A 15,703-nucleotide genomic window follows, 5' to 3' on the forward strand; every position below is an offset into this window, starting at 1 on the left:
ACCAAAAACAGCAGAAACAGAACCGGCACTTCGGCATCTTGTTAATAGGTTAGTTCCAGAAAATGCACGAATATGACATAAAGTGTGCATAAAACATGTAGATAACATCAATAATGTGGCATGGAACATAAGAAATTATCGATACGTCGGAGACGTATCAGCATCCCCAAGCTTAGTTCTGCTCGTCCCGAGCAGGTAAAACGATAACACAGATAATTTCTGGAGTGACATGCCATCATAACCTTGATCATACTATTTGTAAAGCATATGTAGTGAATGCAGCGATCAAAACAATGTATATGACATGAGTAAACAAGTGAATCATATAGCAAAGACTTTTCATGAATAGTACTTCGAGACAAGCATCAATAAGTCTTGCATAAAAGTTAACTCATAAAGCAATAAATTCATAGTAGAGACATTGAAGCAACACAATGGAAGATTAAGTTTCAGCGGTTGCTTTCAACTTGTAACATGTATATCTCATGGATAGTTGTCAATGCAAAGCAATATAACAAATGCAATATGCAAATATGTAGGAATCAATGCACAGTTCACACAAGTGTTTGCTTCTTGAGGTGGAGAGAGATAGGTGAACTGACTCAACGTAAAAGTAAAAGAATGGCCCTTCGCAGAGGGAAGCAGGGATAAATCATGTGCTAGAGCTTTTCAAGTTTTAAAATCATATAGAGAGCATAAAAGTAAAGTTTTGAGAGGTGTTTGTTGTTGTCAACGAATGGTAATGGGTACTCTAACTACCTCGCCAACCAGACTTTCAAGAGCGGCTCCCATGAAGGACGTTATCTCTACCAGCAAGGTAGATCATCCCTCTTCTCTTTTGTTTACACATGTATTTTAGTTTTTATTTATTTATGGGTGACACTCCTCCCAACCTTTGCTTACACACCGAATCCTCGGGTGCCTACCATCAATCTCATACCATGGAGGAGTGTCTATTTGCAAAATTAAGTTGCTTTGCTGATGAATCAGAGCAAAACATGTGAAGAGAATTATTAATGCAAGTTGTAATTAATTGGGTCTGGGAACCCCATTGCCAGCTCTTTTTGCAAAATTATTGGATAAGCGGATGTAGCCACTAGTCCATTGTGAAAGTCTGTCAAAAGTAAATGACAAGATCGAAAGATAAAACACCACATACTTCCTCATGAGCTATAAAATATTGACACAAATTAAGAAGCATTTTGAATTGTTTAAAGGTAGCACACGAAGTATTTACTTGGAATGGCAGAAAATACCATGTAGTAGGTAGGTATGGTGGACACAAATGGCATAGTGGTTGGCTCAAGGATTTTGGATGCATGAGAAGTATTCCCTCTCGATACAAGGTTTAGGCTAGCAAGGTTGTTTGAAACAAACACAAGGATGAACTAGTACAGCAAAACTCACATAAAAGACATATTGAAAACATTATAAGACTCTACACCGTCTTCCTTGTTGTTCAAACTCAATACTAGAAATTATCTAGACCTTAGAGAGACCAATTATGCAAACCAAATTTTAGCATGCTCTATGTATTTCTTCATTAATGGGTGCAAAGCATATGATGCAAGAGCTTAAACATGAGCCCAACAATTTCCAAGTATCTCATTACCCAAGACATTTATAGCAATTACTACATGTATCATTTTCCAATTCCAACCATATAACAATTTAACGAAGAGAAAACTTCGCCATGAATATTATGAGCTAAGAACACATGTGTTCATACGAACCAGCGGAGCGTGTCTCTCTCCCACACAAGCATGATGTAATCCAATTTATTCAAACACAAACAAAAACAAAAACAAACAGACGCTCCAAGTAAAGTACATAAGATGTGACCGAATAAAAATATAGTTTCAAGGGAGGAACCTGATAAATTTGTCGATGAAGAAGGGGATGCCTTGGGCATCCCCAAGCTTATATGCTTGAGTCTTCTTGAAATATGCAGGGATGAACCACCGGGGCATCCCCAAGCTTAGAGCTTTCACTCTTCTTGATCGTAGTATATCATCCTCCTCTCTTGATCCTTGAAAACTTCCTCCACACCAAACTCGAAACAAACTCATTAGAGGGTTAGTGCATAATCAAAAACTCACATGTTCAGAGGTGACACAATCATTCTTAACACTTCTGGACATTGCCCAAAGCTACTGGAAGGTAATGGAACAAAGAAATCCACCCAACACAGCAAAAGAAGCAATGCGAAATAAAAGGCAGAATCTGTCAAAACAGAACAGTCCGTAAAGACGAATTTTAAAATGGCACCAGAATTGCTCAGATGAAAATTCTCAAATTGAATGAAAGTTGCGTACATATCTGAGGATCACTCACGTAAATTGGCATAATTTTCTGAGTTACCTACAGAGAATTAGGCCCAGATTCGTGACAGCAAGAAAACAGTTTCTGCGCAGTAATCCAAATCTAGTATTGACTTTACTATCAAAGACTTTACTTGGCACAACAAAACACAAAACTAAGATAAGGAGAGGTTGCTACAGTAGTAAACAACTTCCAAGACACGAATATAAAACAAAGTACTGTAGCAAAATAACACATGGGTTATCTCCCAAGAAGTTCTTTCTTTATAGCCATTAAGATGGGCTCAGCAGTTTTAATGATGCACTCATAAGAAATAGTAGTTGAAGCAAAAGAGAGCATCAAGAGGCAAATTCAAAACATATTTAAGTCTAACATGCTTCCTATGCATAGGAATCTTGTAAATAAACAAATTCAAGAAGCATAATGCAACAAGCATAGAAAGATAGAACAAGTGTAGCTTCAAAAATTTCAGCACATAGAGAGGCATTTTAGTAACATGAAAATTTCTACAACCATATTTTCCTCTCTCATAATAACTTTCAGTAGTGTCATGAGCAAACTCAACAATATAACTATCACATAAAGCATTCTTATCATGAGTCTCATGCATAAAATTAGTACTACTCCCAACATAAGCATAGTCAATTTTATTAGATGTAGTGGGAGCAAATTCAACAAAGTAGCTATCATCAAATATAGGAGGCATATTGTAACCATAATCAAATTTATCCTCCAAAACAGGTGGCAACAAAAGACCACTATCATTATAATCATCATATATGGGAGGCAAAGTATCATCAAAGTAAATTTTCTCCTCAATTCTTGGGGGACTAAAAAGATCATGCTCATCAAAACCAGCTTCCCCAAGCTTAGAATTTTCCATATTATTAGCAACAATGGTGTTCAAAGTATTCATGCTAACATGTTCCATGGGTTTTTTAATTTTCGGATCAAACCATCCATGTCTTAACTCAGGAAATAGAATAAAAAGCTCATTGTTGTCCATTATGCCAAACTAGTGTAAACAAGAAACAAAAAGTTGCAATTGCAGGATCTAAAGGAAATAGCTTCGAGTACTTACGACGCCGGGAAATAGCTTAGTAGCCGAGATCCGGAGTGTGGGTACCTTTTACCTTTCCTCCCCGGCAACGGCGCCAGAAAATACTTGATGCTGTCCAGGACTGGCGCGTGGTTGACGAGGGAGGAAAGCTTGTTCCTTCAGGTCCCCGGCAACGGCGCCAGAAAATAGCTTGATGTCTACGTTCCCCCTCCTTTTCCTGTAGACAGTGTTGGGCCTCCAAGAGCAGAGGTTTGTAGAACAGCAGCAAGTTTTCCCTTAAGTGGATCACCCAAGGTTTATCGAACTCAGGGAGGAAGAGGTCAAAGATATCCCTCTCATGCAACCCTGCAACCACAAAGCAAGAAGTCTCTTGTGTCCCCAACACACCTAATAGGTGCACTAGTTCGGCGAAGAGATAGTGAAATACAGGTGGTATAAATAAGTATGAGCAGTAGCAACGGTGCCAGAAAATAGCTTGCTGGCGTGTAGTTGATGGTGGTAGTATTGCAACGAGAGTAACGCAAAGAAAACAAGAAACAAGCAGCGATAGCAGTATTTAGGAACAAGGCCTAGGGATTACACTTTCACTAGTGGACACTCTCAACATTGATCACATAACAGAATAGATAAATGCATACTCTACACTCTTGTTGGATGATGAACACATTGCGTAGGATTACACGAACCCTCAATGCCGGAGTTAACAAGCTCCACAATAATGCTCATATTTTAGTAACCTTTAGTGTAAGATAGATCAAAAGACTAAACCAAGTACTAGCATAGCATGCACACTGTCACCTTCATGCATATGTAGGAGGAATAGATCACATCAATTTTATCATAGCAATAGTTAACTTCGCAATCTACAAGAGATCATGATCATAGCATAAACCAAGTACTAACACGGTGCACACACTGTCACCTTTACACACGTGCAGGAGGAATAAAACTACTTTAATAACATTGCTAGAGTAGCACATAGATAAATTGTGATACAAACTCATATGAATCTCAATCATGTAAAGCAGCTCATGAGATTATTGTATTGAGGTACATGGGAGAGATGAACCACATAGCTACCAGTACAGCCCCGAGCCTCGATGGAGAACTACTCCCTCCTCATGGGAGCAGCAACGGTGATGAAGATGGCGGTGATGATGATGGAGAAGCCTTCCGGGGGCACTTCCCCGTTCCGGCAGCGTGCCGAAACAGAGACTCCTGTCCCCCAGATCTTGGCTTCGCGATGGCGGCGGCTCTGGAAGGTTTCTGTGGGTTTCGTCGAACGCCTCAGGGTTTTCGCGACGGAGGCTTTAAATAGGCGAAGAGGCGGCGCAGGAGGGTCGAAGGGGTGGCCACACCATATGGCGGCGCGGCCAGGGCCTGGGCCGCGCCGGCCTATGGTCTGGGGGCCCAGTGCCCCCCCTCTGGTCCTTCTCGTGTGTTCTGGATGCTTCCGGTGAAAATAGGAACCTGGGCGTTGATTTCGTCCAATTCCGAGAATATTTCGTTACTAGGATTTCTGAAACCAAAAACAGCAGAAAACAGGAACTGGCACTTCGGCATCTTGTTAATAGGTTAGTTCCAGAAAATGCACGAATATGACATAAAGTGTGCATAAAACATGTAGATAACATCAATAATGTGGCATGGAACATAAGGAATTATCGATACGTCGGAGACGTATCAGTACCCCAAAGGCTCAAGTTTTATTCTCAATGGATACACCGATGCGGATTGGGCGGGTGACAAGGATGATAGGAAATCAACTTCCGGGGCTTGCCAATTCCTTGGTAGGTCCTTGGTGTGTTGGTCTTCTAAGAAGCAAAATTGCATATCTCTCTCCACCGCCGAAGCCGAATATGTTGCCGCCGCAAGTGGATGCACTCAATTGTTATGGATGAGGCAAACTTTAAAGGAATACGGTGTCATTTGTGACAAAGTGCCTCTATTATGTGACAATGAAAGTGCCATCAAGATTGCCTATAATCCGGTGCAACATTCAAGAACGAAGCATATTGAGATCCGGAATCATTTCATTAGGGATCATGTTGCCCGTGGTGATATTGAGCTTATCTATGTTCCTACCAAAGGTCAACTTGCCGATATATTCACGAAGCCTCTTGATGAAGCAAGGTTCACTTATTTGAGGAATGAGCTAAATATCATCGATTCAAGGAGTATAGCTTGACCATCTTGCAAACACACCTTCGTCTCAAAACTTTATTTGGTTTAGATGTGGGCATGGAAATAGGGGGAGTGCGGTTTAAATTATTGAGCTATCCCTCCCCCCATAATGCCAACATTAAAGATTTCATTCTCGTTATATCATATGTTGATATGTGAGCTTAAATGATGAGTATTGGTTTGGACCCAAGATATATCTTCGCGGTGCCATACCATAACACTCATATATGGTGGCCTAGGCCAGCACACTCTTCTTCGTGAAGAGTTGGAGTTGTTTGGTTTTTCATTGGATTTTATTGACATCTCCATGTTCTTATGGGAAATCACTCTAGTTTGGCCTTATTTGCTCATATCTTGCAAACTTGAGTGACCATGTACCATTAACAGTTTGTATCTTCTAATACCTAATCCTACTCTCTCCTATAAGCCATTTCCATCTTGCTCATTTGTCATGTTTGGTAAAAAACTTGGAGTTAGAGGTTTTTCGGTCGGATGATCTAGGTTGCTCCATCTTATTGGTGAATTTGCACCTTATATGTGACGTGATACATTATTGCATCGCATATGGGTCATGCAAATAACCAACGAAAGATGGGCCGGATTCACGGCGATTCTGGAATTTTCCAGAACCCCGGATAATCCGGCCCCTATGCAACCCAGAAAATCCGGCCCGGCCGGATTATCCGCCCTAAGCTAGGGCCGGATTATCCGGCCTGGGCAGATCTTGAAAGGGTTGAGGTCGAGGCCGTGGGGGGCCAAACGGTTCATACCTCTCCCCCACGCGCCTCTCTCCTCTTTCTCCTCTCAAGACCGCCGGATCTCCTCCTCCTCGCCGGAGACGCTCCGTCCGCCCCCTCTCGGAGTTCTTGGGTGGATCGGGTGCATCTCCTCCCTAGCTACCTTCTCCTCCAAGCGGTTTCCACAATGGATGTGGGTATGATTCACAATCTCTAACCCTAGATGTTGTGTTTTATATGTGCTATTTTCTTGGTGGAATTGGTGTCTAGTTGTTCCAAATCACGTGTAGTGTACTCCTCTTGCATGCTATGAGGCCGATCTAGTCTTAGACAAGTTTTTGATTGAAAATCTGCACATCTCGCAGGGCCGGATTATCCGCCCCCCGAGCAGGCCGGATTATCCGGCCGGGCCGGATTATCCGCCCCCATGGGACACCGGATTATCCGGCCTGGAGCTTCATCGCCGCTGCAGTTTTTGCTTCAATCTATCATGTCTAGATTTGTACCGACTTATCGCATGTTTCTCGAGTATATTACTGTATCTTACATGACTTATGAGCATTACCTTCTCTTTGCTACCCGCCTTTGCTTCTCACAGGTGGTGCTTCTCGGGGTGGTCGGAGACGCCAAAGGCATGATCGATCTAGTGACGAGTTTGCACCCAATGCACCTCGCAAGTCCGTCACTTCAAGGAGGAAGAACAAGGATGTGAGGGAGAACTACAAGGCCATGGATCCAGTTTCTTATTCCGCTATCCGCTTGAAGAACTGGTATGAAGATGTTCCAAGGGATGAAGAAATAGAGGGCAGGAGATTCTGGTGCATGGAGCAAGTGTTCATCTACAAGGACGTCTATGAGCCCATGAAGAATCTGAGACCCATGCAAGCTATCGATGTGGACATTCTGGCTGCAAACGATCACTTTGAAGATGCAATCTGGGTAGCTGGAAGAATGGGCTTGAAAGATATCATGAAGATTCAATGTGACTATAGCCCAGATTTGGTGAAGCAATTCTTTGCCACCTTGGCAATCAAGAAAGATGAGGAACGCACTATGGAATGGATGACTGGCTCCACTCACTGCAGTGCCACTCTGCGCCGTTTTGCTGGTATTCTTGGAGTTCCTGTTGATGAGGGTCGTCGTCTTCATGGACCACAACAGACAGATAAGAATGCTCTTGCGAATCTCTATACCTCAGCGGGAAGGATTGGTTATACTAAGGGGCTGCTCCTCATATACAGTCAGTTGCTCCGGTTCTTTCGGGCAACCATTTGCCCAAGTGGTGGTAACAATGATGCTCTCCGGGGAGTCCTTGTGGACCTTATGCACCTCAGCTATAAGTGTGCTCGTGATGGTGATGAGGTGCGGGACTACACTCTTGATATCATGGACTTTATCTTCCATGAGATCCGTGATGCCATGGTCTCTCGGACCACCATTCCCTATGCACCCTACATCCAGCTTCTCATCAACAACTCTGTGGCTGTGAATAGTGAAGCTTTGAGTGGGTATCCGTTGGTGAAGCACCATGTCAAGAAGGCCTACAAGCTTAAGCCAGTCTCTTCAGCTGTACCTGCACCTGGCAGTTTCATGGGTGATGCTCGTTCTAGTGGTGTTGCTCCTGCTCGTCATCCTGATGTCCCGGCTATGAGGAAGCAAGTGACCCGGCTTAGTTGGTTTCAGCGTCACATCCTTTGCATGAACATTGAGATTCATAAGGAGAACTATGCAGCTAGCCGAGAGCATTCTAAGATTAAGCATACTCAGGCGGTTATTCTACACAAGCTCAGTGGTGATCAAGGTCCCCCGCCTCAGCCTCCAGCTCACCAGGGTTACAGTGGATGGCACTCTGCACAAGTTCCATGGAGTGATCTTGATGATTGCCTTCAAAGGTCCAACACCTCTCGTCGTTCTCCGGATGCACCTGACACTGATGAAGAAGAAGAAGAAGGAGAAGAAGAGGCGCAAGAGTCCGATGATGATTATGCCTCCGAGTGATCCCCATGGGGCGAGTAGCATCGCGCTTGTCCCCTTTTTGGCGTCTCGATGCCAAAGGGGGAGAAGTGTTCTATTAGGAACTCTCTCGGGGATTTGCATGGTTTGGGCACAAGCATATGCGTTTATCATTCCTTTATTGCTTGTGTTCCCTCTTATTTGAACTATTCGCTTTGGTTGTGTTCCGTTTCCGTTTAAAACTATGTGCTATGTGGTGTGAGACATTGTTATGGTTTTCGGATTTCTATTTGTTGAGATCAAGGATATTACGTTATGTGTGATGCTATATCTCCGTATTATATATCTACACATGGGTATGATTTCTTACATCCTATCTCAACTTCATATATGTCAATGTCTAGTGTTAGAGCTCATGTTGGATATCTCTTGTGATGAGGCACCATACTCCTATGTGTTGTGTATTTGTATTCAAATGCAAATTACTTAGATGCACACATGTAGGGGGAGTGCCTCTATGGTTTGCCATCATGCTTGTCTATTTAGTGATTCTCTTGCAAATCCGTATATTGTCATCAAACACCAAAAAGGGGGAGATTGAAAGAACATCTCTCACATTATGTTTTGTATGTTTGATGTCAATATATGTGATACACTAATGTTTGTTTAAATGGTACAGAGATTACATAGATATTTATTCATGTGTGTTGGATTTGATCGTCTGTCAAAAGAATTCAGAAAAAGTTGGCCAGGCCGGATAATCCGGGCCGGATATTGTTGAAATATCCGCCCCCTATTTTTGGCTAAGTCTTCGAGGAAATGCAGCGCAGTATGGGGGCCGAACATTTGCCCGGATAATGTCCCGGTATTGTACCAGGGCCGGATTATCCGGGCCGGATATTTTGGAAATATCCGGCCCCCTCGTTTTTGGCTAAGGACTGGAGGATTTGTGAACCAGTACATGGGCCGGACATTTGGCCGGACAATGTCACAGTTTTGTCCCGAAGGCCGGATTATCCGGGGGGGGGGGGGGGATTATCCGGCCCTTACTTAGGCCGGATTATCCGGCCCCCCGGAAGCAGCAACGGCTCAATTTTGAGGGGAGGTATAAATACCCCCCTTCTTCTACCTTGGTTGCTTGCTCAATCATTACACAAGAAATCTGCCAAGCCACCTCCATTAGAGCCACCTCAAGAAAGTCAAGATTTGCAAGATCTCCTTCCTCCCCCAACCAAAGTTCTTGATCTTTGGAGATTCGAAGGAGAAGACACCGATCTACATCCTCACCGAAGCGTTCTTCATTTCCCCCTCTCTTGTTTGAGGGATCTCATGCTAGTGTTCCTATTTGGTTCCCTAGTTTGATTTGTGTTGATGTATTGTTGTTGATTATTGTGTTGTAACAGATTTGGGAGCCTCCAATTTGGTTGTGGATGTGTGCCCCAAGAACCTTGTAAAGGCCCGGTTTCCGCCTCGAGGAAATCCCTTAGTGGAAGTGGGCTAGGCCTTCGTGGCGTTGCTCACCGGAGATCTGAGAGAAGCCTTCGTGGCTGTTGGTTTGGCTTTCGTAGCAACCACACTCCTCCAAACGTAGACGTACCTTCTTGCAAAGGAAGGGAACTACGGGAATCATCTTCGTGTCATCGCGTGCTCCACTCTCGGTTACCTCTATCCTATTCTATCTCTATATTGCTTAGATATATCTTGCTTAGTTGTTAGCCTTGTCATATAGGTAAATTCACTTAGTTGCATATCTAGAGAATTTACCTTTTGTGTCAAGCCTAAATTGAAAAAGAACTAAAAATTGGTTAGCACCTATTCACCCCCCCTCTAGGTGCGGCATACGATCCTTTCAGTGGAGAGCACTCCACAAGATGATAAGGAGTACTATGCGGTGCGCGGTCCTTAAAGGGACGGACATTTTTTTTCCGCCGCACGAACGAGGGAGCGGTGCGGCGCTTCTCCGTATCTTTTTCCAACAATGTTTGATAGACGTTTTTGAAAGTGATCAATGGTTAGGATTGCTCCAATGTTTGATGTCAAAGTGCACACAATCCCCAACTGCAATATAATAGTAAAGAGATATACATACAAAACCTAGTATATCAACTAATATAAATATTAAAACACTTGATTTTAATTAAAACTAGTATAGTCCATACCCCCAGTAAGATAAGCTAGGTGGCTTAATCTAGATGCAGACCTTTTGGCACTGAGGCACTCCTCCTCTTGCTGAGAGCTTTCTTCGCATCAATGCGAGCTTATTTGGTGCTGATTTGTTGTAAATGGTTGTTCTTTGCTTCCCATTTCAAATATTCGGTGGATTCTACATTATCCCAGGGACAGTTCAACGAGCCCTCTAAAAACCTGGAGGTATGCGATGGATCAATCCACTACAAGAAATCACAATTCAAGTCTCACGGTCGCATTCAGGAACTTCCGGCTGGTGTTCGTTGCCCACTTCCGGTCCAGCGCAACGTATCAATACGATCAATCCACACACTTGCAAATCAGATTGTGTGCATGTGGACATCGTTGGACGATATCCTCCAATACTCGCTACCAGTTTTTGAATAGAAATTATCAATGTTCATGTGTTAGATCAAGGAATCCACAAATGTGTGAATGAGAAATCCCCAAACGTTTGAAATCCAAAAATCCCCAAATATGAAAAATTCATATCACGATCGACAAACCCAAAATTTCAAAACCCAAATATGTGTGATGAGATTAAAATTATTAACCCTAAATTTTCTCTTGGCGGTGGGTCACAATTGAGCTCTGGTATATCACGCTCACGCGCGCTGAAGCTTTATGGAGATAGAGGTAGAAGAGAAATTGTGTGTGTGTGTGTGTGTGTGTGGGGGGGGGGGGGGGCAAAGTTTCATGACTAAATGAGAAATACTATCCTGGACATTTTTTAAAAGAGTACTCGGTGTACTGGAAAACCATATTTTGAAGCACCAGATTTATTTTATTTTCATACAGGTCACAAAAATATCCCTTGTCTATTTCTTTTATATGTGGACATAGATCATGGACATATCAATTTTTTGTTAAGATTTGTCAAATGCCATTTTTCCGAACGGAGTATATTATTTCCACTGTAATTGTCATCTGACGGGACAAGCTAGCGTACTTGAATGGGAAAGCTGACACGCATGGACATTGGTTATGTGTGTATATATAACCTTATTATATAATCTTATTGTGCAAAACCCTTTTCCCTTTTTATGTGTATAGAACATGAGAAGCCACCGAGGAAAACAAAATGGAATGTAATTTCGCCAACACTTGAGCGGCCGGGCCAATGGCCAATGGTAACCTACTCGATGGCTAGCGCACGATCGATGATCAATTGATCATCTCCCGTAGCCTTGAGGCCATGCCAAAGATTGTGCAAATTCAGGAGCGAAAGACCATGATTGTGCAATCTACGCTTGGAATGCGTCATGTAACGAGGGACCACGGTCTCCTCTACGACCATGATCAGGGACGCCATGCACCGTCCAGCACGTCCCAACGCCCTCCCGGCTTGATGGGTCGCGATCTTCATTCGTTGGAGGGTTGCGATGCATGGTGTCCAATTATGCATAGGATTACTATGGCAATGACGGCGATGCCTACATGCACGACCTGATCAATGGCACTGAAGAAATGGGCGATGGTCTAGGGACAGAGCAAGAGACCCAACAAGTGATATTGATCTGGAGCCATTGTTCAGGCAAGATGACTGTTGACGTGTACAAGTAGATTGCCTAGCCATTTCCATTAGTTCGGACTTTTGGTTCAAGTGGCTAGCGCATGAAGCTTAACATGGTATCAGAGCCCCAGGTCTCGAGTTCAAATCCAGGCTTTCTCAATTTATTCTAAAAATTATCTCCCCCTTCTCGCAGCCTCCTGCCGTGCGGTCCCGGCCTTTCGCTGCCTCTTTGCCTCTCTACACGTGTTGACTTGTCTTCTCGTCTTCCCGTCACACGTGAGAGGGGGTGTTGACGTGTACAAGTAGATTGCCTAGCCATTTCCATTAGTTCGGACTTTTGGTTCAAGTGGCTAGCGCATGAAGCTTAACAATGACCACCCAATGGATGATGCCACCGACGTGGATTATGATGCCAACGATGAGTACGATGCGGCTATGCATGATGCCGACGACTTCACCAGAAAATGGAAAAGCCAAAGGATCGGAGGACACACGGTCAAGAAGGACTGGTGCCTTTGTTGGTCTTAGACGACGATTAGTCAAGATCCATTTTTTGATGCCAAGCAAAACCGATCTTCATATTGGCGGAAGATTACCAAGGATTTTCGTCAGCGTAGCAAGTCTGCTACGTACCTTCCGAATTCATAGTGATCAAGACCAAGTGTCAATTCAAAAGAGATGGGGGTCATTCTACTAAAGTGCAACACATTTTGTGGTGCAAACGAGCATATGTCTGGGCGCCCCATGAGCGGTCTTGGCGTTGGGGACATGGTAAGACCTTGGCCATTTTAAATATAGAAATACACATTGGCATACATGATAAGTGTATCTAAACGGTTTGCATATATGTAGGTGCCCCATTCTTACTTCAAGACATGTCATGAAAACAAGGCCTTAACGTTGTGCCATTATTGGATGGACATCAAGGATTTTGCCAAGTGTGAACTATGCTATATATGCTACATACAGAAAGAGTCTAAAGATTGGGGGAGGCAATGCATCATCGGTTATTGATCTCGAAGAGGCTGGAATAAGCAATAACAATGGTGACCGTGCATCTCGGCCAAGGGGCCACAAGGCCACCAAGGCCGACCTCAAGTTTGATGCTTCCGCACTTGCAGTGATTGAGACATTGAAGGGGTTGATGTCCTAGAAGGAGGAGGTGGATTCCAAGAGGAATGAGAAGTGACATCAGGCGAAAGTGGCCATATGTGCTAGGTTCATTGACCTCACAAAGAGAGCTCTCGAAATCGGAACCATTGAGGCCCGCGCCAAATTGCTCGCCGAGGAGAGCCGTATCATCTCGCCGATTTGAGCCTCATGGACCCGATGAATCACACTTGGTTCGAGAAGAAGCAAATAATTATCGCGGTGCATGATCACATATCTATTTTTAATTCGTGTAATTTCGCACTTCGATTCTGTACTATTTCATGTGAACTATGTTTTCGTAATTGGCGGTAATCTATTATCACTATGTCCATTTTTCTGTGGTTACTTTTATTCATGTATAGACCAATTGGAGAAAATGTGGAAAAAGGGCAAAAGTCCACCGCGGACCAAATGGATCTGGCCGGGTTCGCCCCCAAACCAAATGGGCAAGGAGGACACGGCCGATTTTGAATCTACGTCCTAACCGAAACGGATCAAAACCGACACATTTTAGATTTGTATAATGGGGCGGACGGAGATTGGCTGAGTACTCACTGATTGATATGGTCGCTGTTGGATGGTTGGTGCCACATGCACCGCCATGCACACGCGAAACTCCTCCGGTGGCCGGCCATTGGCGTGTGTCCATGGCCCTGGGCGACTCCACGCACGGTGTCCGGCTGGGTGTGCGCGCATGCATAGGCGCATAGCCAGAGCCCGGGCCGCGCCTTCCCGTGTCCCTGCCGCCGTGCGGTCTCGGGTGGAGCTAGCGTCCATGTCCGCACACGGCAGGCGCACGTCTCCCCGGTGGCCAGGCCACCACCGGGACAATCTCGCTACTTGTCACTTGTCACTTTGCGAAGAACAGTGGCAAGATCGCATCCTACCTATCAAGGCCATCAGCTGGCTTTCTCTGATCCACTCATCGCCCCCTTCCCCGGATCTAGCAGTACACAACGCAGCCATTTGCCTCGGTTTAGCAATACTGGATCGAGCAGAGCACCGCCTCGCCAGTTTGAGTATTTAGCACTTCACTCGCACTGCAGGCTGCACCAGTACTGGAGTCTGGAGGATCTCTCCTTCGCTCTCTGGAAGTGCCCGAAGGCCGACGCGATGGGGATGACCAGGGCGTTGCTCCTCGCGGTTGCTCTGACGGCGGCGGCGTCCGCCGTCGTCGTGGACGGGCAGCTCTCGCCGACGTTCTACGATGCGACGTGCCAGGCGCTGCCGTCCATCGTGCGCCGCGGCATGGCGCAGGCCGTGCAGAAGGAGGCGCGCATGGGCGCGTCCGTCATCCGCCTCTTCTTCCACGACTGCTTCGTCAATGTACGTTTTGGTTTGTTCGGGCACCAATGCAATGCACGTCCTGTGCACAGTAGCACCGCGAGCTGATGCGTGCGTGCATGCGCAGGGGTGCGACGCCTCCATCTTGCTGGACGACACGGCCAGCTTCACGGGCGAGAAGAACGCGGGGCCCAACGCAAACTCGCTGCGCGGCTACGAGATCATCGACGCCATCAAGGCGCAGGTCGAGGCCTCCTGCAAGGCCACCGTCTCCTGCGCCGACATCGTCGCCCTAGCCGCCCGCGACGCCGTCAGCCTTGTCCGTACCCATCACTCTGTCTTCTTTCATATGCTGACTATAGCTTGTTGGCATTGTTAACCGTGCCCGCGTTCGTACGTTTATGAAGCTTGGAGGCCCGAGCTGGACGGTGCAGCTTGGCCGGCGAGACGGTCTGTCGGCAAACCAGAACGCGGCGAACAGCAACCTACCACCGCCGGACGCGACCCTCTCCGACCTCCTCGCCAGGTTCAGCGCCAAGGGGCTGGACGCGCGCGACCTCACCGCGCTCTCCGGCGCGCACACGGTGGGCTGGGCGCGGTGCGCCACCTTCCGCACCCACATCTACAACGACACCGGCGCCAGCGCCGTGGACGGCGCCTTCGCCACGCAGGTGCGAGGCAAGGCCTGCCCCTCCGCCGGCGGCGACGGCAACCTCGCGCCGCTCGAGCTGCGCGCGCCCGCTGCGTTCGACAACGGATACTTCCAGGACCTCGTCGCCCGCCGCGTGCTCCTGCGGTCCGACCAGGAGCTCTACGGGAGCGGCGCCGGCGACGGCGCCACGGACGCGCTCGTGCGCGCCTACGCCGCCAATGCCTCGCTCTTCGCGGCGGACTTTGGCGCCGCCATGGTGAGGCTGGGTAGGCTGGCGCTCACAGGGAAGAGCGGCGAGGTCCGGCTCAACTGCCGGCGAGTGAACTCGATCATGAGTCGAACCGATCGATCATAAAATGGTGGATTATTAGTGCACACTTCACAGAAAAAGTTACTGTTAAGGTTGTTTGTTCAGAGAGAAACAAAATTTAGAAATGCTATATTGTTGCAGTGGATTTCCCCCGTTTGATCGACGCCAGCAACTAACGTGATCCATTGCAGGGTGAGGGTTTAGGTCTGTAGGAGAGGCAGATTTTAGCCGTTTGATGAGCTGACGGGCGGTTGAGATCGGAAAAGGAAATCTTCCAGGCCAATGGAACACTGAGCATGTGCGCGGTGAAGGAACCCGATCGATCGTATGCCAAATCCGTACTACTACG

The 15,703-nt window shown here is 46.0% G+C and overlaps 1 protein-coding gene across 1 annotated transcript; it reads left to right on the forward strand.

The window, feature by feature from the left end:
- Positions 1-14,088: 14,088 nt before the first annotated feature.
- On the forward strand, positions 14,089-15,497 carry LOC127338261 (peroxidase P7). Its single transcript, XM_051364456.2, has 3 exons — positions 14,089-14,434; positions 14,520-14,711; positions 14,800-15,497. The coding sequence occupies exons 1-3, from the start codon at positions 14,222-14,224 to the stop codon at positions 15,397-15,399; spliced, it is 1,005 nt and encodes a 334-aa protein (XP_051220416.1). The 5' UTR covers positions 14,089-14,221; the 3' UTR covers positions 15,400-15,497.
- Positions 15,498-15,703: the final 206 nt, after the last annotated feature.

Source organism: Lolium perenne, chromosome 3 (genome assembly GCF_019359855.2).
Source record: "Lolium perenne isolate Kyuss_39 chromosome 3, Kyuss_2.0, whole genome shotgun sequence".
NCBI lineage: Eukaryota > Viridiplantae > Streptophyta > Magnoliopsida > Poales > Poaceae > Lolium > Lolium perenne.

Coding starts and splice junctions, on each gene's coding strand:
- LOC127338261 (XM_051364456.2), top strand. CDS start 14,222: ATGGGGATGACCAGGGCGTTGCTCCTCGCGGTTGCTCTGACGGCGGCG. Junction 14,435..14,519: donor TCCACGACTGCTTCGTCAAT/GTACGTTTTGGT, acceptor GTGCATGCGCAG/GGGTGCGACGCCTCCATCTT. Junction 14,712..14,799: donor CCCGCGACGCCGTCAGCCTT/GTCCGTACCCAT, acceptor ACGTTTATGAAG/CTTGGAGGCCCGAGCTGGAC.